This window comes from Zalophus californianus, chromosome 13, assembly GCF_009762305.2.
Source record: "Zalophus californianus isolate mZalCal1 chromosome 13, mZalCal1.pri.v2, whole genome shotgun sequence".
Taxonomy (NCBI): domain Eukaryota; kingdom Metazoa; phylum Chordata; class Mammalia; order Carnivora; family Otariidae; genus Zalophus; species Zalophus californianus.
In genome coordinates, this window is record NC_045607.1 from 2,466,818 (window position 1) to 2,487,709 (window position 20,892).

The 20,892-nt window shown below is 58.3% G+C and overlaps 1 protein-coding gene across 1 annotated transcript in view; it reads right to left on the reverse strand.

Annotated features, from left to right (window-relative positions):
• The window catches only part of COL5A1 (collagen type V alpha 1 chain), a 154,285-nt gene that overhangs the window by 42,794 nt on the left and 90,599 nt on the right, over positions 1-20,892 (reverse strand). The window contains 13 exon segments of the mRNA XM_035723591.1: positions 397-450; positions 2,525-2,578; positions 3,292-3,399; positions 5,691-5,744; positions 7,440-7,484; positions 10,804-10,857; positions 11,805-11,849; positions 15,890-15,943; positions 16,726-16,770; positions 16,983-17,036; positions 17,591-17,635; positions 18,139-18,192; positions 20,425-20,469. Of these exon segments, the coding sequence (XP_035579484.1) occupies positions 397-450; positions 2,525-2,578; positions 3,292-3,399; positions 5,691-5,744; positions 7,440-7,484; positions 10,804-10,857; positions 11,805-11,849; positions 15,890-15,943; positions 16,726-16,770; positions 16,983-17,036; positions 17,591-17,635; positions 18,139-18,192; positions 20,425-20,469 (711 nt within the window).

Sequence of the window (20,892 nt, forward strand, 5' to 3'; positions counted from 1 at the left end):
CAAGTGGGTGACATACAAAGAAGGAGGAAATTCCTTTTTCTCCTTCCCTTCCTTTTAAACTTAGCCTGGAGGAAAAATCACTTGGGTTGAAAGGGAAGAATCCGGGTTTCACTAATGACTGGAGGAGTGTCGGAGTCATGCTGTTTATTAGAAAGCTCTATTCCCCCCACAGGCTTTCCTCTCCTGCTGCCCTTCCTACCCCACCACCACCTAGCCTCGTGTGCAGGAAGAGTCTCCGGCGCTTGGAGCCGAAGACCACGAGCTTAAGGTCAGCTGTCTGGAAAGCAGTTTTGGCAGCAGAGTGGGTAAAAATAAACAAGACGTACTAGAAAATATACCCATTAAATACCAAGGCAGCAGAACAAGCCACCAGATCAGAGGTCAGGCTAGCCTTACCCTGCCACCCTTCTCTCCGTTGGCACCAGGAAAGCCAGGAAATCCAATAGAACCCTGAAAGAGAGGAAATTAATGAAGAAGCATGAGAGCTGGGCCAGAGGATGAGCCAAGCTGCATGTGCCAGGCTGCACAGCCTCAGACACAAACTCTACCCACCTCCAACCCACCCATCCATCCACACACCCATCTATCCATCCGTCCATTCATCCATCCATCCTTCCATCCATTCATTCATCCAGCCATCCATCCACTCATTCACCCATCCATCTGTCTTTCTGTCTCCTGTCCATCCATCCATCCACTTACCCACCCCTCCACTCATCCACACATCCACTCATCCATCCATCCACCACTCACCTACTCATCCACTCATCCATCCACTTACCCGCACATCCACTCATCCATCCATCCACTCACCCATCATCCACCATCCATCACCCGCCCACTCAATAAATATTTCCTGAGAATCTCAATAAATATTTCCTGAGCATCATTAGAGTCCAAATCTAAAAACCAAAGCTGTCTGAACCATGTTTCTCCTCTCTCCCTTTCTCTACAGCCAGGTCTCCAAAACACTGGTATTTGGGAAGAACAGGGTGCACAGACTCCTGAGATGAACTGGAGATGACATGTGAATCTCACGTTTATGATATTTTGTTTACTTTGCCTTGTTGTCATGTTTTGTCATTTTCCCAGAACACCTCTAAATAAAGCATGGCAGCTTGTAAAGTCAGAAATCAATGCAAATTTATGCACTGGCTGTAGCAACTAACAGCTATTTCTTTCTAGAGACCTACAAGGGGCATGTAGACAAAAGATGAACTCAGGACTTTGATGTGGCGAATATCCAGAACCTACCGGGTGAACTTCCTGTGACATGAAGGCGCCCCCCACCCCTCACATATACGGGAGGTGGTGACTATCTTCAGTGGGCCCCTACTCTCCATGTGGCTCAAAATCCTGACCCGAATGTGTGCTTAGACCAGGAAAAGCTCACAAATGTCCAAACCTTGCACTTTTCACAGGGGCTGAGCGTGGCCCACCAACCCCTACGCCCACCTGCCAATCCGGGCCGGAGACTGTGCCACAGATACCTGGGTGCAGGTCCCACAGAGCTCACTGGCTGCATCCAGGCACTCCCAAGGACTTTCAAAACAGCCAGGTGGCTTCTAAGTTCTACCCTTGCCTTCCAAGGACACTGCCTGAACTTGATCCACACACCCCCAAACTTCTCTCGACTCTGCCCCCCAAGCGACATGTACTTCAGGAGAGAAAACCTGTCCATCAGCCCCTCTTCCTCCAAGACGTGGTGGGCCCCACATGACAGCCACGTCCAGCATGCCACTGTCGGACACTAAACAAATTCCTGCTTCACAGCAAACTGCCTCCCTGCAGACAAGGTACGGCTCTATGTGCCCGGGGCCGGATATTAGCATTCCACGGAAGGACTGTTCTTTCCTTAGCCAGATGGGATACCCAGAGGGGCAGCCAGCCCCTTCCCCTTAATGAGACTGAGTGAGCCTGGAAGTCTGGAGAGGCGCTGAAGCCCAGGAAGCAGGACAACACAAATGCAAACCTGGGAGAGACAGGGGCTCTCCTGCACCACTAATTATGTCTCCAGTACAGGCAGCTGGTTATTTTTTAAGGAAGAACCATGAATAATAAAAGCTGAGATTTGAAAAAAAACAATGTTTTAAATGATTTCCAAAGCCTCGAGGAGCTGTTTTACTTAAAGCAGAACATGATTTTCATATAAGGAAGGTTTCATCTCTCTTTGACGCTCAGTTACGAGCAAATAACCTTCCAATCTCCAGGGTGAAGCAGAGGTGAGCGAGGCCGCACGGGTGCTCGGTGTAGAGAAAGCAGTGGGCACAGGCCCTGGGGACCCAGCGTGCAGCCCTCAGCCCTCAGCTCTGGCTGGCTTTGCCCCATTCTCTGCAAGGCTCCACTAATGGTCCCAGCATCTCCTTCCAACTCGGCCAGACTAATGCAGAAGGCTGTGAACAGGGCAGAACTTGGGGTGGGGGGGACACAGCAGCCTCCCCAGGAATGGTGACTGGGTGAGAGGGGGCAGGGCAAGCAGGAGCCCTGAGGGGGTGTCCAAACACCTGACATGCTCATAGATTACCTTGGGTCCTTGTCTTCCTGGGTAACCCGGTAATCCTGGCACTCCGAGTTTTCCCTGGGGAGAAAGAAGGCGTTGCGTTATCTGGCCAGCACCGTATTTCTCGATCCATTTTCTCCAAGCGGAGAAAGCCGGCATGTGTCAGCAGAGACCAGAGCAGGATGCGGTTTCCAAAGACCGAAGGACTTGGAGAGACCCCTGCCTGCCCCCTGGGATTGTGTCTCCCGAAAATCCTGCCCTAACTAAAAGCAAAGGCCCCACAAGTAGAAAAGATGCCATGGCTGAAAGCAAAAGCAACTGGAGACCAATCTTCCATAAAAGGAACTCTTTATCTTTGAGATTCTGTTTAACCTTTTGTAAAAGAGTCCTAGCCTTGGGGCAAGACAGAGTGGATGTCTGGGGCACTCTGAGAGCCCACTCCTGTGCCAGGGCCAAGGGGGAGGGCGGGGCAGCCCCGAAGGGCAGCGGTGAGGATAGTTGCAGGCGTCCCCACATGAAAGACGAAGCCAGGTTGCTGGGACTCACAACCCAAGCTCCGGGAACCTCTGGAGGAAGGAGCTCTCCCAGGATGCTGGCAAAGTGCTCAGAAAGACCCAGCTCGGGACAAGAAAAGGATGGACCTGTCAACAGATAAATCCCTTGGGAAGGTTGGTCAGATCACACCCATGCCCATCTGGGGGCCTCAGCCTGGTGGAGTCACTGGCCAGACAGCCAAGGCCATCAGAAGGGTCTGTCCCCGGGGGATGGGGGGAGCATCCCAAGTCACATACCTTCTCCCCAGGGGGTCCCAGAGGACCAGGGTCACCATTCGGACCTCCACGACCCTTCGGGCCTTCAGGGCCATCTTCTCCTCTAGGACCAGGGGGGCCGATCTCCCCCTGCAAGTCAGAAAAGAGAAGGTGAGGGAGAACCCCCGGTCTCATCCCCCACCCACAACTCCCACGGCCCTTTTGGGCCTGAGAGTCCGGGTTCCGGGTAAGACAGGGCTGTAGGAACTGCTCAGCCCGCTCAGCCCAGCAGGCGGCTCAAGCAGACGGAAGGTGCTTGGGTCAGACAAGACCAGAGCAGCGTGCAGCAAGCTACAGGGCTCTCTGTTGAATGGCCACGCCGTCCCTCTGCACAGAGGTGGGTGACTCTCTCCTCAAAGCCACATGCTTCTGCTTCCCAGTTCCCTTCTCCAAATGAGCCCCTCTTGGCTGAGATAACAGGTTAACACGGGGAGCTCTGAATCGCTACTTTCCCAAATACAGCAGAATAGCAATGTGCAGGGGCCTGCTTTTTCCCTTGAAGCCCCAGGAGGCCCCTGGCTGGGCAGCTGTCTGGGCATGGCTGGCACACAGAAGACCACGGCACGTGTCCCAGAGATGACAGAGTCCCAGTACTGCCCCACCCAACTTGCCCACGGTATGGATAGGGAGGCCTGGGCCCAGACAAGCGCGAGGGTCTGGGGGCTTTCTGAGGTCAACGGCAGCATGCCGGCTGAGCGCCCACCCTGGCTCTTTGCCCAGTGCCGAGTCTCCCAATGATCGCTGGCTCCCAGGAGCAGCCGCGAGACAGCTGTACCACCCACAACAAAAACGCACACCACACGGGTGAAGACCGATAATTCCCCTGTATGTGTGGTCCAGGGTGTCTGCAGGCCCAGGTCCCTCGGTCCCTAACAAGTGCTTTTCTCCATCAACAAAAGAGTCCTTCACACATTTACTGAGCACCTAGAAAACGCCCAGTGCTGGGCGGAAATTTCTCTCCGGGGGAAATTGAGACCAATGACTCCAGCTCCCTGGCTGAGGAAGAGTCCTGGCTCCCAGTCCCACCCTCACCTAATTCCGACAGCGGGCCTGCTCACGGAGCCTGGCGTGTGCCTGCCAATCGTCTTTAGTGCGATCTCTTTTGAAAATGCGTCCTTGTAATATGGCCCCCAAATGCGGGCTACTGCATCGTTAGAGACAGAATAAAAAGGACTTTGACCAGCCAAACAGAGAGGCCCCTCCGATGGGGGGAGTCGGAGTCCTGTCACCATGGAGAAAGTTCTAGAACGGCTGTGCAGCAGGAACACGACTGGGGCATAACCGTGAAACAAACCTTTCTCTTTCATTCCTCCTCCTTTGATAGAAGCCAAGATTGCTTCTGCCTTTTGAGGTTAGGACACCGCGCCAAGCGTGTGGGGCTCTCACGCCCTGGCGTGTTCTGAAGAGGCACCTGCAGGCCTGGCTTGTCAGGGAATAATTTCGGCAGCCGCGTGACAGCCCTGTGTCTGCTGACAGCCGGCTGTCCAGGTGTGCGTCCGGCTGCCGCCGTGGCTGTGCCCACCGGGCGGCCCAGGCACCTGGCTCCCTCCTGCCCGGGCTTTGGGCTCACTCTGAAGCTGGGAGGGAACCTTCAAAGTGCCCTCACCGCGGTGTGGCAGCCACCCGCTCCCCGGACACTTCCTCCCACGTCATCTGCATCACCCTCTCCTCATTTAGATGAAAACGCAGCCGATGGCTTTCTGCCGGGCGCCTGCCATGCGAGCAAGCCCCCTCTTCCCCAAGCAGCGACTGGCTTCCTCCGGAGTGGAGGTGAATTATTCATTAAAAGGAACGGGTTTGTTGCAGCTTCTGATAGCCCAGGATGAGGTTACATGAACACAGGAGCTGCTCAGGGTCCTAAAAACACGCAAGAATGCTTGGCGAACCGAGATGCTGTGTGGGGGTGGGCAGGGACCCCGGCCCTCCCCGGTCAGAGGGCATGTCTGTAGCCCCTTCCCCTCTGCCCCCCACAACTCCCCCACCCTTCTGAGACAAAGGAACTGCTCTGCTGTTTAGAGTGTCGGCCAAAACATGACACGTCTCCACCAACCCCCTGTGCAGGGTGGGGACATAGGGCACAGGGGCCAGGTGACGACAGGTGACCCCAGTAACAGGGGGTTAACACCAGAAGAGAGCCGCCAGGGCTCTGAACCAGAAATGAGGGGCCAGTGAGGGCGGCATGCACAGAGCCAGGCCTCTGGGCCCCCAGCAGTCTTCGCCTGAGGGCCAGGAGCCCCCACAGAGGCTTCACCTAAGAAGAAGCTGTCCTGTGGCCCCAAAAACCCCAGCCCTCCCCCAGGCCCCTCTGCTGGCCCCGCCCCTGGCCCCTCCCTATGGCCCCGACACCACCCTCTGCCCCCCGACACCCCCAAAACACTCACCCGATCACCCTTGATGCCCATGTCTCCTTTAAACCCAGGGAAACCGTCTTCACCCTGACAAGGAACAAGACGATGCCTGGGCTGTGTGAAAGAGCCCACCTCCTGGACGGCTGGTCCCCAGCGCTCAGCACAGGGCCCCCAGCTCCGGCCACAGAGCCGCTGAGCAAGCACGGGTCGCGCCGGGCGGGGGGCTTCTGAGTACACGAGCCATCCCTCGTGAAGGGCATCCCGCTAACCCTCTGCGGTCATGGGGCCAAGTTCACAATCCGCGGCCCAGCGTCCCCTGCACAGCTGGGCATAGCTGGCCCCCGCACCCACGGCTGCATCCAGTCCAGGCGTCGCTGGGGCCCAGTGACCACTGACCAGCAAGCACCGGAGGGGGGCTGCAGGGAAGAGGCCCCACAGAAGCCAGGACCCGTGAGAGCTGTAGGGGAGGGAAGGGCCTGGGGCTCGGGCAGTCCTGCCGTGGGCCCAGGCCTCAGTGACACAGTCCTGCATTTTCTGGGCCAGTGGGACACATTCCTGCTAGTTGTGAATTTGGGGATTCACACATGTCAGTGGCCTGCTGTCCACTCGAGTCCCCACAGAGACACCCTCAGAGACCCTCAGGTGGTTTGCCCAGGGCCACCCGGCTCGCCCTTCCCTCCCAGGGTCCAGGCCCTGCATCCTGATCTCAATCGCCCATCCAGGGCCTGGTCCTCAACACCCAGGCCGGCCAGGAGCTCATACCCAGAGGGAGGCAGCTTTCTGGGATGGGGCAAGAACTCGTCCCTCCCCAGGCCACCGCAGCTCGGTGAAGTGCCAGGGACTCATCTGCAGCAGCTCAAAGGGTGCCACGGTCCCGGGAGGCAGTTCCTCACCCCCTTCCCACCCCAGAAGGATAGGACAGCTCAGGGACCCTCCGGGAGAAGAGGCCTGCCCCGTGCCACCCAATCCATATTCTCTCAAGCAGCCCTGTCTCTAGCTAAAGGACCAAAGTGACAAGACAAACGTGGCGCTCCGGGGGCTTTGGGCAGCCCCTCCAACAGGACGCAGGAATTTGGGGAGACGGGACCTGCTGGCAGGGACGTGGTCTGCCCTGCAGGGAGCGTGCATGGCCCTGACCCGCCGGCCCTCGGTCCCCACACTTCAGATGCCCCAGCACGAGGGCTCAGAGGTCTGCCTTGCCCTGGCCGCTCCCCAGAGGGAACTGAGGCAGCCCGTCTGCGTCTGCGCCTTCCACCAGGCAGCCGGCTGGGCAAACGCACAGCACGGAGGGTCCGGCTTCCCTGCCATCCCCGTCCAGGGCAGCCACGTGATGAGCCACCTCAGGACTGGCCGGTGCCGCAGGGGAGGACCCATGCCTGGAGCAGCCGGAGGCCATGGGGGCACCGCTTTCCCTCCACGCCCGGCTCTGCTACAGCACAAGGGGCTGCCCCTCCCCTTGCAAGGCGGGAGTGGGGCGTGGGGCGTCCATGGCCTCTGCAGGTGAGGGGCAGGCTGTGTGCTGGGCCAGAGCCATGGCCTTGGGCAGGGGGTGCAAAGCCCCAGCCCCTCAGCCCCGCCAGGAGGGACACCCACAGCCTGTCCTCTTCGAATGGTTTTTCCTTTTCCAAACAGTCTAGGCCTCAGGGTGCATCCTGTTCCTCCTGCTCAGAGGCCACAGGAGCCTCAGCTGCATCCGGCGCTGTCACGGTGGAGCCACCAGCCTGAACCCCGCTCTGGGCTGTGTGCGACAGGCGGCCACCGCAGGAAGGAAGGGCCACTCACCTTCTCGCCCTTGGTGCCCTTCAGACCGCGGATGCCATCTGCCCCCTGTGCAAACACAAAGGGAAGGGAGTGAGTCAGAGCCTCTCCGGAGCTCTCGAAAATAAAGGGTCTACGCCCCCACTACCAAGGAGGGTGAGGGCTCAGCCACCCCGACCCAGGCAAGCTCCTTTGCGCTCCCAGTCTCAAAGGAAGGGCTCCGTGGGCTCCCGGACGCACCACCCCTCCTCGCTTCCACGCGAGGCCCCCCGTGCCAGGGATTCCCAGATGGCCTCCATTGACATCCCCCCCCCTTCCAGAAACATCCGCCTCTCTGAGTTCTGGGGAGCAGGCGGGACGCGAGGCCTCGGCATGCGCTCTGGAATCAGGTCCCGGCCCCAGCTCGGTGGCCGCTGACACGTCCCAGGTGCCTGGCGTCTCAGTTTTCTCATTTGGAAAGTGGGGGTGAAGACAAGCATTACCCTGCTACTGCTGGTGGGAGGGGAACGCCGGACAAGCCCCAGCACACAGTGTCTGCTCAATTACCAACAGCCATGTGCTACTGTCATTCTGCATTATTAATACATGATCATAGGTATAATCATGTTAATTACCAATTAATAATAATAACAACACTTCCGACAATAATCAGCTCAGGACGTACTCATCTCGGTGCCAAACAAGAACTGTAAGGGAGGGAGGACATGTCCTCTTCCGTCTGACACCCCCCACCCCCCGTGCCAGCACCGTCCCCAGGCCAGGTAAAGCCATCCGTGGAATGGAGTTAGGTGGCCTCTACCTGCGCCCTCCGAGCAGGGAGCAGAACTGACTGCCGACTCCGGAGGCCCGCTGCCCGCGGGACCCCAGAGAGAGGCCGGGCCCCCCATCTGGTTCCAGCTGAGGCTGCCGGCAGGACAGCGGGGCCACCTCCCGGGTCCCTCGGGTGGCCGGCAGCCCTCTTGTGGCAAGAACTTCGCACAGACTGTGCGGTTTGCGCCTCTCCCCAGGGACTGAGGAGGGGCCCTAAGCAAAGCTGAAGCTGGACACAGAGCTGGGACAGGCCTGGGGGGCATGGCCTCCCCTGGGGCCATCTGCCACACAGACACACCCCAGGCTCCATCGGCCCCAGGCGGCCGGAAGTCTCAGGGCAGGGGGGTGCGCAGTTATCCCGAAACCCTGATGCGCCGGGGGCTCTGACATCAGCCTCCTCCCTCTTGCCATGCTGGTGGGGTGGGCTTCCCCTGCCCCCCCCTCCCAGACCTAAACTACCATTTCACGACCCAGGTCCGAGGTCAGGGGAATGCAGCCCAGGCGACAAACAGACCAGGTCTCTGAGCCACGGCACTGCTGACATTTAGGGCTGGGTCACTTCGTCACGGGGGCTGCCCCAGGCAGAGCAGGGGTCTTGAGCAGCCTCCCTAACCTCTAGCCATCAGATGACAGTAGGATCCCCCAAGATGGGACAGTCAAAAATGTCCCCTGATGTCCCCCAGGGGGGCACGAATCTGCCCTGGTTGGTTGAGAACCACGGGACAGCAGCATCCACTGTGGCCCTCATGGGCCAGCTCTGGGGGACAGAAAACAATGCCTCGAGGGAATTTGTATTTAGGGTCTTCACCAGCCCGCCCGGCTCCTGCAGGTACGCTGAGCGGTGGATGTGACTTTGCTGACAGGCAGGCCCACAAAGCTAGCCCTCAGGAAGGTCGGGGAAATGAAAGCACACGGCGGGGCCCTTCCCCAGGAAGAAGGCAGGACTTGGTGGAGAAGAGCCAGGCCTCCCTCACCGAGGGCCGGCCGTCCCCACCAGTGACAGCTGGCCACCTCTCCGCCCGGCGCCATCACCTCCCTTGGGGGCCTGCTGCCCCTCAGGCTGCGGACTCCACTGACAGTTTCCAAAACCTGGGGAAGGAGAATCTATTTCTCCAATGAAAAGAGCGTTCAGCTTTGCTTTTTCTCCCACTCTCTGCTTCCAAGTCTAACTGGATCGCTCATGGCATGAATGAATTTTAATCAGATAGACAAGATAAGAGCATCCTCCATAAACATTTTAAAGCAAACACCTTTCAGCACACAGACACAGCATTATGCAATTAGCCATGTATGGAGCTGGTAGACGCTTTTGCTCTACGACAAGAATTTGTAAAATAAACATGCGAGTGCTCACATCATCAGCATTTCTGCTAAAAAATCATCCTTGTAAGACTCACTAGGCATGCTGGAAGAGCCTGCTTCGGGGAGAAACCGGGCCCTCCTAGGGCTCCTGGCCCCGGGGAAGTTGGCCCGCGGTGGCTCGGGCCCTCGGAAACCCACGGTTCCTGGGACACGCAGCTGGGCGGCTCGGGGTCCCGTCCGGGGCACTTGGTTCAGAATAAGCGGGTCTGGGTCTGAGTCCTGACTGAGGCACCGATGTTAGGCTAACTAGGGGCACGTGACTGAACCCTGAGGTCTTGGCTTCTCCATCCACCACACCGCATGCCAGCCACACACTCCTGATGCGCAAGAATGCTCAGGAGCATTAAGCATCCGAAATGATGTGGATCCGGGGCAGGAGCCGATGGGTGTGTTCGTGCTGAAGGCTCAGGCTGAGCTAGCTCTGTGTGTATACATATGTATATATTTCCCTTCACATCAAGTTAAAATCATTTTGAAGGAAAGACTCTATTGGCTTCCTTCAAGCCCCAGAATCACGTAGAGCTTTCCGACGCTACGCCCTTAATGTTCTCGGAGAAAGCAGAACACTGCCACCCCACCCCACCCCCGCCCAGCACACGTCCCTCGGGGCATCTCCCTCTCCATGTAAACGTGCCCGTCAAGTCCAGAGAGCCAGCTTACATTACACGACTCAAAGCAAAACACGGTTAGCTCTGGCGGAACAGACGGGGCCTGTGCGCTGGGTATTGCTCCGGAGCTCTGTGCCCCGTTTAACCAGGTTCCGGGAGGCTTTCAGCGGCAGAAACGCAATTGTGGATAAATGGACACCTCCCACCAGCTCCCCCCGCCCACCGAGGCGCTCGGTCTGCCCAGGTGTTATCCATGGGGACGGGCTCTCCCTCTCCGGACATGCAAAGCCCCCGGAAGCCTGTGTGCCAGGCTCTTCACCTCAGCTGAGGTGTGCGTCCCTGTGGGGCTTGGGAGAGAGTAGGCTCTGGGTGACAAATAGAGCAGCGTCCCAACGGATGGACAGATGGCCACGGTCCTGCTGGGTTGTCACAGACGTGCCAGAGACGTCCCCTGCTCGGGATCAGCCCCTCCTGGCCCCTGACAGTCACTACCCCGCCTGCCCAGGACCTCTGTCCCAGGATCCCACGAGCCCAGGAGGACCAGGGCTGCCGTGCCCTGCTAGCCCAACCTTGACCTCCAGGAAGCCGTGAAGCAGCGAGAATCTCACCTTGACTCCTCGAGGACCCGGGTAGCCGATTGGGCCCTGGGGGCCAGGCGGACCCTAAAACCAAAAGGGAAAGACCATTAGCTCCGTCTCAGGTGGGCAGGCATGGCTGTGTCCGCCCGCGTGCTCCCCACACAGCTGGAAAGCTTCCCTTCCACCAGCACACTCCCCCTGCTCTGAGCAGAGAGGACATCCCAGATCAGACCCTCGGAAGAGGCTCCTCAGGAGACACACAGGACCTGCTTCCATGGGACCCAGCCCCCCAGGAAAGCAGAAGTACAGGCTGTGCCCTGTGATGAGAACACCAGGGGCCAATCCAACCATGGCCCCAGCCCAGCAGGTGGGGAGTAGGGGTGGGGCAGTGAGACGCTCTGATGCTCTGGGAGCGCCAGGCTGCCGCGAAAGCAGCGTATTCCCAGCAGAGGCACCTCCGACGACACGGGAGAGCTTCCGACTGGGACAAGGGCTGACCATCTGGGAGGGGCTGCCGTTGACAGCCAAAGGGCCTTGCTGACAACTGTCCCGGCTCACTGAGCAGGTGCGCCCCCCCCTCCCCAGCTCACTGAGCAGGTGCGGGCCTCCCCCAAGGCACTGAGCAGGTATGGGACCCCCCAGCTCACTGAGCAGGTGCGGGCCCGGGGCGGGCTGGGCGAATGAAGGGAGTGCAAGTGGACTTTGGCCACAAACAGGGCAGGAGACAAGTCCCTGGGTCTCAGGCTGCCTGGGGACTCCATCCCACCGTCAAACCCCCACGTCCTGGACCCCAAACAAACAATGGCAAAGAGTCATTTGGAGCCCCTGGCCCAGGACCTTCACTTATCACTCAGCTTTTGTGTGGCCAAGGTGACGGCTGTGCCCACACCCCATATGCAGTAACCAAGGGTGGGGAAGGGTCACGGGGACCTAGATGGGTGGAGGTCCCCCGCCCCCCGAGGCTGGGTCCCCTGGGCACAGACACCCGAGGAAGGGCCCAGCTGCCCCGGCTCATTCCCTTCTGAACCCACCTGGCCTCCTTTCTCTCCTGGAGGGCCTTCTTTGCCAGGGTGCCCCTGTCAGGAGAGAGAAGGTGGGCATTAGTCAGTGGCCACCCCCCAAGCTGCTGTCACACGTGGGAGGGAGAGCTGGGCCCCCCCATCTCCTTCCCCCGCACCCTCAGCCAGAGAGGCTGGAAGTCAAAGGCATCAGATGGTAGCTGACCGCAGAGGTCACTCCCAGCCGCGTGGCCCCGAGCCAGTGGTTCAGCCCTGACCCTCGGCTGCCCCTCTGTGACGTGGGCTCCGTGGCAGGCGCAGCAACAACCCGAGCTGGTGTGGCGGAGAACATGCTTGGACGCCCACGGGCAGGATCCACGCACGAGGATGTCACTGGACTCACTGACGCCCAGCCCGCCTCCAAGAGCAGGTGAGCCGGAACCATGGCCTCAGGGCCCTCACATCAGGGATTCTGTGCCGAGGGAGGGATGAAGTGGGACCAGGGGTCTGGCCATGCTGGCCTCCGGACAGGCAGGCGCCATGCTGTTGGCAGGACCCACGCTCTCATGCTGGGAGACGTGGGGGGGGCGGGCAGGCTGGTGCCGGGACAGAGACCACGTGCTGTCACTCGGCTGGGGTCCCAGTGCATCCCTAAGTCTTCGGGCTGTTTGCCTCCCAGCTGGTGCAGGCTGAAGCGGATGACCTAATCCCACGATATGCGTTCAGAGCCAGCGCCCAGCAAACATGGTCACGGCCCTCGAGTCACTGCCCTGTCTACCTGAGCTCCGACCAATCCCATTCTCAGAAATGCGAGCTCTCTGACTTTCCAACCGAGGTCGGTCACTAGTTTTATGCCTTTGAGTTCATGAGGCAAGCCAGAAATAAAAGCAGAAAGAGAAACACTTCACTGTCTGGAAATACCCCCAAGGATTCCAGTAAAGAGGCCATGTGCTGTGGTGAGGATGCTGGCAGGGCAGCGTCGGATTCTAGGCCTGGTTACCCACCACCCGCTGTGTAACCTTGAGGAAGTCACTTGCCCTCTCTGGGCCTCCACGTCCTCGTGTGTCAAAGGAGAGGGTGGACTAGGTGCTCTTTCAGCTTGAGTGTCCTAAGCATCGAGGACTCCATTTCTAGAACGCATCAGCATTATGGGGACCTAAATCTCGTCTCTTTGAATAAATGATTTGTGGGTATTCCATTTTATTTGTATTAGTTGTGCAATTGGATTTAATGCTGTTGCAAACAGCCTGCTCTGAGGGCCAAGCAAGCAGGAGGCTACAGAAGTTCCTCTGCAGGGCAGGGTGCCCTCAGGGAGCCTCGGAGCATGGGGAGCCTGGGGGTGCCTGCCTTCGGGGGAAATCAGGCACCAGATGGACCACACCTGCTGCTCTGGCCCAAGGGGGACACGCCGTCCGCCATGCTGCCTTCCCAAAACAAGGCTCACGGCGCCAGCGCCTCATGATGTCAGGGCTGGACCCAAACAGTGCCGAGGAGAAGGGAAGGTGTCCTGATTCAGGGTGACTGGGTCACAGTGGATCCTGCCCCCCCTCTGCCACGTGGCTTCTTGGGGGGATTTTACTCCAGCATATTTCCGTTAAGGACCCGGGGACACGGGGAGGGCATCTGGGGGTGCTCGAGCCACGGGCTCCAAGCGACACACACACGGGGGGCAGAGCCCACATGGGTCCCTCGGAGGGCAAGTTTCGCCCTCCACATGGTAATGTCCTTGCTCACGTGATGCAGGCAATCACATGCCCAGCGATGCTGCAGGGACGGGGAAGAGCAGGTTTGCCAAGCCGTCAGGACTGCGCCCAGCTCGGAGCAAACAGCCAACACGCGTCAGCAATTATCGTAATTACTAGCATTATTTGAATGGAGGCCAAATTTCTTTAGGTGCATTTTAAGTTGTATTTATAAAATGAGAGCAACTACGTGGGGGGAAAGCACAAAGCACACTTATTAAAAATGTCGAAACAGAAAAACATTGAAAGGAAATACATCAAAATAAGAGATTGATTCTCCCCTAGGGAAAAGCCAGGCTGTCTCCCTTCCTTTGCCATGTGTTTGCATTTTTGCAATACTCTGTAACGAGCATATATCGTATAATGGAAAAATAATAAAGCTTAAATTATGTGTATTTGATATTTTTCTGATTAAAAAAGTAATATATGTTCTCTGTAGCCCATCAGGCAAGAGGCAAAGCAGACGAGGTCCCTCATAACCTCACTGCCTGCAGCAACCCTGGCTCATTGTGCTACCGGTCCTCTGATCCATGTTCTGCACACCGGAACACAAAACTGGCATCGCGTGGTGCAGTTTTAATTTAATATTGCATGGTGTGCCTTTTCTCATGTCACTGAATACTTGCCGAAAGTCGGTTTTTACTGGCTCCGTAATATTCCTTCGAACCATAATTCACATGCCCGTCTCCCCGTCGTGGGCTCTCCGGGATGATTTAACCACGCGCTCCAGCGTGTGTCGGCCCCGAAACACTCCCTCCTTCTGAAGGGCTTTAAATCAACCTTACTTTCCGCAGCCAAAGCCAAATGCAACCAACTCGAGGGAAGAAGAAATAAAACCCTCTCTTTAAGGATGATCAACAGCCCACTGCCTCGGTAGCAAGGGTGTGCTCAAGGTCTCTATCCCTGCAGATTCATGGGAGACAACTGGCCGGCTTGCTGGGGCTGCGGCACCGGTCGCCCCCGCAGTGTCTGCCGCGTGAAGCACCTGCGGGCGGCCACACTCAGCCAGGTCCGCAGGGCGTTCTTGTTTCCGGTTTGAGTGTTCGTTGGGGGAAGGGAGAGGTGCAGCCAACGGGCCGCACGGTGGGAAGAACACCGGAGGGGGTGTCAGTGTGGGGATGGCGCGGGGGTCTCCCTGGCAGAAGCAGTCAGGTCGGGGATGGGGGTTTACAGCCTGCCCCACCCCCAGCACCCTCACCCCGCGGCCGCTGCAGAAGCTGCACGGGGGTAAAATGCATGTGAGGAGACGAGCCCCTATGCTATTGCAGGTTGGGCCTTGAAGTTGGCGTCAAGGTGGTTTTAATTTTGTTTTCATTTCATTTACTTTGCTAATTTTCCATAACAAGATGTGTTATTTTATAATCAGAAGAGGAAATTAAGTGTGAATATAAGTTAAAGGAGGGGAGTGACATGCTGTGTCCGCGCTCGCAGACATGTGGGCCCGGGAGGACGCGGGAGGCCCAGGGCAGCTCTCGCGCAGTGGCGCAGGGGAGCCGCCAGCTCGGAGAAGGACAGGGCGGTGGCGGACGTGTGATGCCCTGGACCGGACCACGCTCCGCCGTGGAAAGGGAAGCAGACGGTTGTGCCTTAAACAGTCACCAATTTTGAGTGTCAACATATTGAGCTCTTGCTTAGTTTTTAACGGCTTGATTAGAACAATAAAATACGCCCTGTCTGAAACAGGTAATTCATCCAATCTTGTTTGTGGAAACAGGCTGTGTATGCAGCATCACCTGAATCCTCTAAAAAAACCCAAATCCCCAAATCCCACCAGCGACTTGCAGAGAGGGCCGTGGGTGCAGATGAAACCACACACACTCACACGCACTGACCGTGTGTCATCTCCCCACCCCTCCCTCCGACAGCCCAGCCTCGGATTGGACGGGCCACTGGCTCGCTATTTCTAGGCGCCATCTAATTTGGCTCCACAGCTGTGCTCACACATAGCAAACGCGCTCATGAATACCCTCCTTCTCAGTGTGTGATCGATAAAAATACACTCGGCGCACTCGCTGTCCTTCCCTTCAAACACCAGCGACACAGGGACCGGCTCAGAGCCCAGCCCACCCTCCTCCTCAGAGTTAAAAATGCAGGCTGGGCTCTGGTCATGAAGCAGCACCCCCAGTAAATAGCTCATGTTCCTATTCATGCAGTCTCCACCCCTTGAATGGAACCCATTATGGAAAAGTGTGTCCAAAGCCCAGTAATTACTGGGCAAGCAAGCTCACAATCAATCGGGTCTTCATCTGCGGAGGTGGGAGGGAGGAAACGAGGGGCGAGGGGGGCGGCTGCAGGCCTGGGTGCCAGGTCCCCGCCCCTGGGGACCCCCCCGGGGCCAGGCGGTGTGTGAAGAGGTGAGGCGGGCAGGGTACTCACCGGGGGTCCGTCGGCACCGGGCATTCCTGGGAGGCCTGGTTTACCCAGGGGACCCTGGAACAAACCAGAGACCCCGTGAGCCCTGGGGTCTCCCCTTCCCTAGGCTGCCCCACCCTCCACCTGCCCCCAAGGGCACTTCTCAACATTTCTGCTCAAAGAACATTTGTTGAAAGGGATGCTCAGAGGCACGGAAGCTTCCAGCAACTGAAGCATCCAGAGCACAAGGACCCTCGCCCTCTGCTGTTTCCTGGACCTGCAGGTTTTGCTACCGGAACAAAACGCACCCACCAAGTCCAGACAGGCAGGGTTCCCAGTGCTGCCTGGCCATCTGAGGTACCGAGAACCACACCTTAGAGGCAGCTCTGAGCCAAGTGAAGCACCTGGGGTTGAGCACAAGCTCTCAGCAGGTACCGGGGATACACTCAGGGTTGCCAGATTTAACAAAAACAAAACAAAAGTGAACAACAAGAAAACAAGATGCCCGGTTAAATTTGGGTGTCAGGCAAACCACAAAGATTCAAATTTAACAGAGTGCCCTGTGTTTATTTTTCTTCCTAAATCTGGCAATCCTCTACATAGCTATACAATGAACGCCATGGGTAACTGAGTGAATTTATGATCAGTGAAAGACGAAGATCCCTGATCTTCCCCTGAGCTCATCTGCTCGGCGCAGGGTGAGCTGAGCTTCCCTGCATCTGGGGGAGTACAGAGGCACACACAGGCTGGGGGTGACCAGCACTCCCACGGCCCGGACCCTGGCGGGATGAGCTTCCCAGGGGCAGAAACACACCCTGCCGGCAGGTGGGGCCATCCCTACACCAGCACAGCCCACTCACCTTTTCCCCTGGAGGACCGATGGCACCCTGGGGGCCTGGAAGACCCTAGGAGAGGTGGAGCAGGGCAGGAAAGGTCAAGGAAGTTGGCCCCAAACTCCTCCCTGCCACCCGTCCACCTTCCCTGGCACCGTCTCCCTCATGACTCGGTTCTAGGTCACATCCAGGCTGTAGGTCCCTTTGGCCAGAACTGGCAGCACAGGGCCTAGCACACCCCAGCGGAGACCCTCATCTCCCGCTGCCCACTGCTGCTCACTTACCTGGGCACCTGGATTACCCTGCTGTCCTGGGGGGCCGGGCTCTCCCTGGGGGCCCTAGAGGGAACATAAGCGAGGGCACTGATGGGGACTCCGGAGGGCATGCAGAGAAACAGTCTGCTCTCATGCCCAACACCAGCGTCAGAGGACGATGCCCAGGCGGGAGGAGGCAGGTAGCCCCATAGCAGAGGGGAACCGGGCCTTGGCACCTGCGAGGCTCTCCACGCTGACCCCCAATGCAAGAGGCACTCAGTGGTTTCTGCCAGCGACCCAGACAGCCACCAGGAAGGAGCCCCCGAAAGGAAGAGACCGGAAAGTATTCTGTTTGGCAGAACATTCCCAAAACACTGTGCTGAAGTCTCACGGTAGAGCCGTGAGACTGATCTCTCGTGGGCTTGGCTCACGGTGCATGCTCATCACCAGGGCACAGCGTGGGGAGAAGGTACGTTCCCTCCGCGCCTGCGCGGCTGTGGTCCGGCTCCGGCGGGGACAAGCCCGAGCTCTCCCGCTGCCGGCTCCAGGCGGGGCTGGGGCTCAGGGCCTGCGCCCTCCTCCTCAGAGTCCCGTCTGGTTTGTTGGCAACAGCTAGGTGGCAGACCCCGGAGACTTACCACGTTTCCTTTTGGGCCTGGTTGGCCATCCATCCCCGTCACACCCTGGATGAGATTGAAAGGAAAGAAACACCAAGACAGAATGCTAAAGAGTCCATGATGCTCACAGGGAAAATCCCACCTGACTCGGCTTGGTGTCCTGGCCACGTGTCTTAGGATGGCACACCCTCTGGGGACGGGGCAAGGGTCGATTCTAAAAAGTCCCACAGGCTCAATCGGCCAGGGGTCGGTGGAGCTGCTGGGCCCCAGCACTGGGTGTGGCAGGCCCAGGGAAGCCACGCGTCGGGACAGGGCCCCACCAGACCCATGGGCTGCCTCCTCCCAGAACCTTCCGAGAAGGAGGACATGAGGCATCCCGGGGACTGTTGATAACAGCACGTGCCGCGTGAGGAAGGGGGAGCATCACAGCCAACTGGCCTCCGCGACTCCACCCACAAAGCCACACGTGCCGGAGGGCTCCGTCTGCCTGGGGGCATCAGAGCCCTGCTGACCTCAACTAGCCGGGCAAGCGTCAGAGTGGACAGACGTGCAGAGGTGACAGGCCTTACCGGAGGTCCAGGAGGTCCCGGGGGCCCCTTCGGCCCCAACAGACCGCGTGGCCCCTGCAAGAGGAAAGGACAGGCTGTTCACACTTGGCCAAGAATCCCCGCCCCAGCCCTGCCCACAAGCAAATCCTGCAGCCTCTCTCCTCCCAGAGCCTTGCTCCTCCCAGAGCCTTAGCTGCCACGCAGGTGTCCACATCTCCCCAAGAGGCATGGCCAGTACCCCATCCTCACCTGCTTCACCTCCTCGCCCCGCCCCACCTCTCCACCTCGGCTCTGGACGCAGAGGCGGGAGCCAGGAATTAACGGGCGGCTCAGACCACGGATGAGGGGGCGCCCTCAGAACCAGGGGAGCCTTTCAAGTCAAGGGGGCTCTTTCACCCTCGCCTAGGGCAGGTGCACACAAAAGCTCTCCTCACGGAGGCCACAAAGACACTCTGCTGCATGGTGTGCTTTGGTGCATGTCTCCTTACTGGCTCCCTCTCAGATCCCTCCGTGCAGGAGTGCACGACTGCATTTCCGACACCAGAAGGCGGAGGGCGGACCCGCTGACGGGAATGCGGTGGTCAAATGCAGAGACAAAGCGCGGGGCTCAGGCTTTTTCTGGGGCACCACGACAGCCCAGAGCTCAGTCCCTCCCTCCCCTGCGGCAAGGGGCACGTGTGGGGACAGCCCCTCGTGCTTATGGACGGTCACGGCTCCAAGGTGGTGCCGGCCCCAGCACGGTTCACGAGACTCAGAAGGCCACACAGCAGAGCCGTTGCCCACCACGCAAAGGAGCCCCATCCCGAACCCCTCACACCTGCCCTGCCCGCTGGGGAATCATCCAGGCCTTAACCAACGCGTGAGCGCCCTTACTTTTGATGGGCACTCTTCAGATGCCACGGAAGAGAAACTGTTCCCATGCTCTTGCCATGTAACTGTCCCCTTCGTTACGTAAATGCGTGGCCCTGTAAATGGCTTTCTAGGAGTTAATAATCCAGAAGGTATCACTTAGACGCGTGTTGAGGGGAGGACTGGGTAATGGATTCTTCTTAGGGGCTAATCAGACACGCAGGGTATAATTTAGTCCCCAGTGAGTGTGTGAGAGCAACGCCAGGCTCTCTCTGGGCCATGTTCGCAATACTTCTCCACTAACATCGCCAGATGCATACGGCCGTGGCGACGCGGACAACAAAAGTGAGACATTTGAAAAGTAACCATAAGTGAAATGTAAATGGTGTTCTTTGTCACTGAGGAAATTTGCTTGGGCCCTGAATAGAGGTCAGCTTGGGGAAAAGAGCTGTTTGATGTCACAGGAGGACCACCCTGATGGAAGGCTCCACTTTTGGGAAGTGTAGACATCAGAAGGGATGGCAAACCATTTGATCAGTCCCTGCAACTGCCCCTGGACACTTGCCTGATGTGCTCTGGGTGTCCACCATGCCTGCAGCTTGGACACCCCCATGATGACCCTGAACACCCCCATGGTGCCCCTGGACACCCACTATGAAGCCCCTGGATACCCACCATGATGACCCTGGACGTCCACCATGATGACCCTGGACACTCACTATGATGACCCTGGATGCCCACCATGATGACCCTGGACTCTCACCACGATGACCCTGGACGCCCACCACGATGACCCTGGACTCTCACCACGATGACCCTGGACGCCCACCATGAAGACCCTGGACTCTCACCACGATGACCCTGGACGCCCACCACGATGACCCTGGACGCCCACCACGATGACCCTGGACTCTCACCACGATGACCCTGGACGCCCACCACGATGACCCTGGACGCCCACCACGATGACCCTGGACTCTCACCACGATGACCCTGGACGCCCACCACGATGACCCTGGACGCCCACCACGATGACCCTGGACGCCCACCACGATGACCCTGGACTCTCACCACGATGACCCTGGACGCCCACCAGGATGACCCTGGACGCCCACCACGATGACCCTGGACGCCCACCACGATGACCCTGGACTCTCACCACGATGACCCTGGACACACCATGAAGACCCTGGACGCCCACCAGGATGACCCTGGACGCCCACCAGGATGACCCTGGACGCCCACCAGGATGACCCAGTGTCCAGGGTCCTCTAGGGAAGGTCATATTTGCCCTACCAGCCTCTCCAATGTGCTCCTTCTTTCCCTCCCTCGAGAGTCCCCCAGATGTGTCTCTGTTCCTCTAATCTGTGCTCTGGGTCGGTCCCTGGTTCTGCTCAGAGTAGCCTCCTCAAACAGCCCGTGGCCATGCTGAGGACACAGAATGCGACCAGGACTTACAGGTTCCCCAGGCAGCCCTCTGGGCCCGACTTCTCCGTCGTCACCCTGTAGGGAGAAAAGAGGCAGGATTTCAGAGACAAGTTCCAAAGCTCAGACAGAGAGACAACGTTCCCTGCAGCCGTGCAGGATGCTGTGTCCTGGGGCGGCTTCTGCCTCTGCCAGATTTACGGGTCCCGGTACCAGCCGGGAAGGCCCAAATGTCCTCACTCCCAGAAAGCTACAGGGAAAAGGTGAGATCTGGGGCCCTGGGACACTGCTCAGGAGGTCACAAACCACAGGTCCAACGAGGAGAAAAAGCTGCACAGGAAAAATCACATGAGCAAAGAATCCGGTTACCTTGATGGGTAAGGATAGGGATGAATGATAGAGGGGTCGAAGCTAGATGGAGACAGAAAACTGGGAGGGTGAGAGATGATGGGGAGGGAGGGGAGAGGGAGGGAGGGAAGGGGGAGGGAGGGAGGGAGGGAG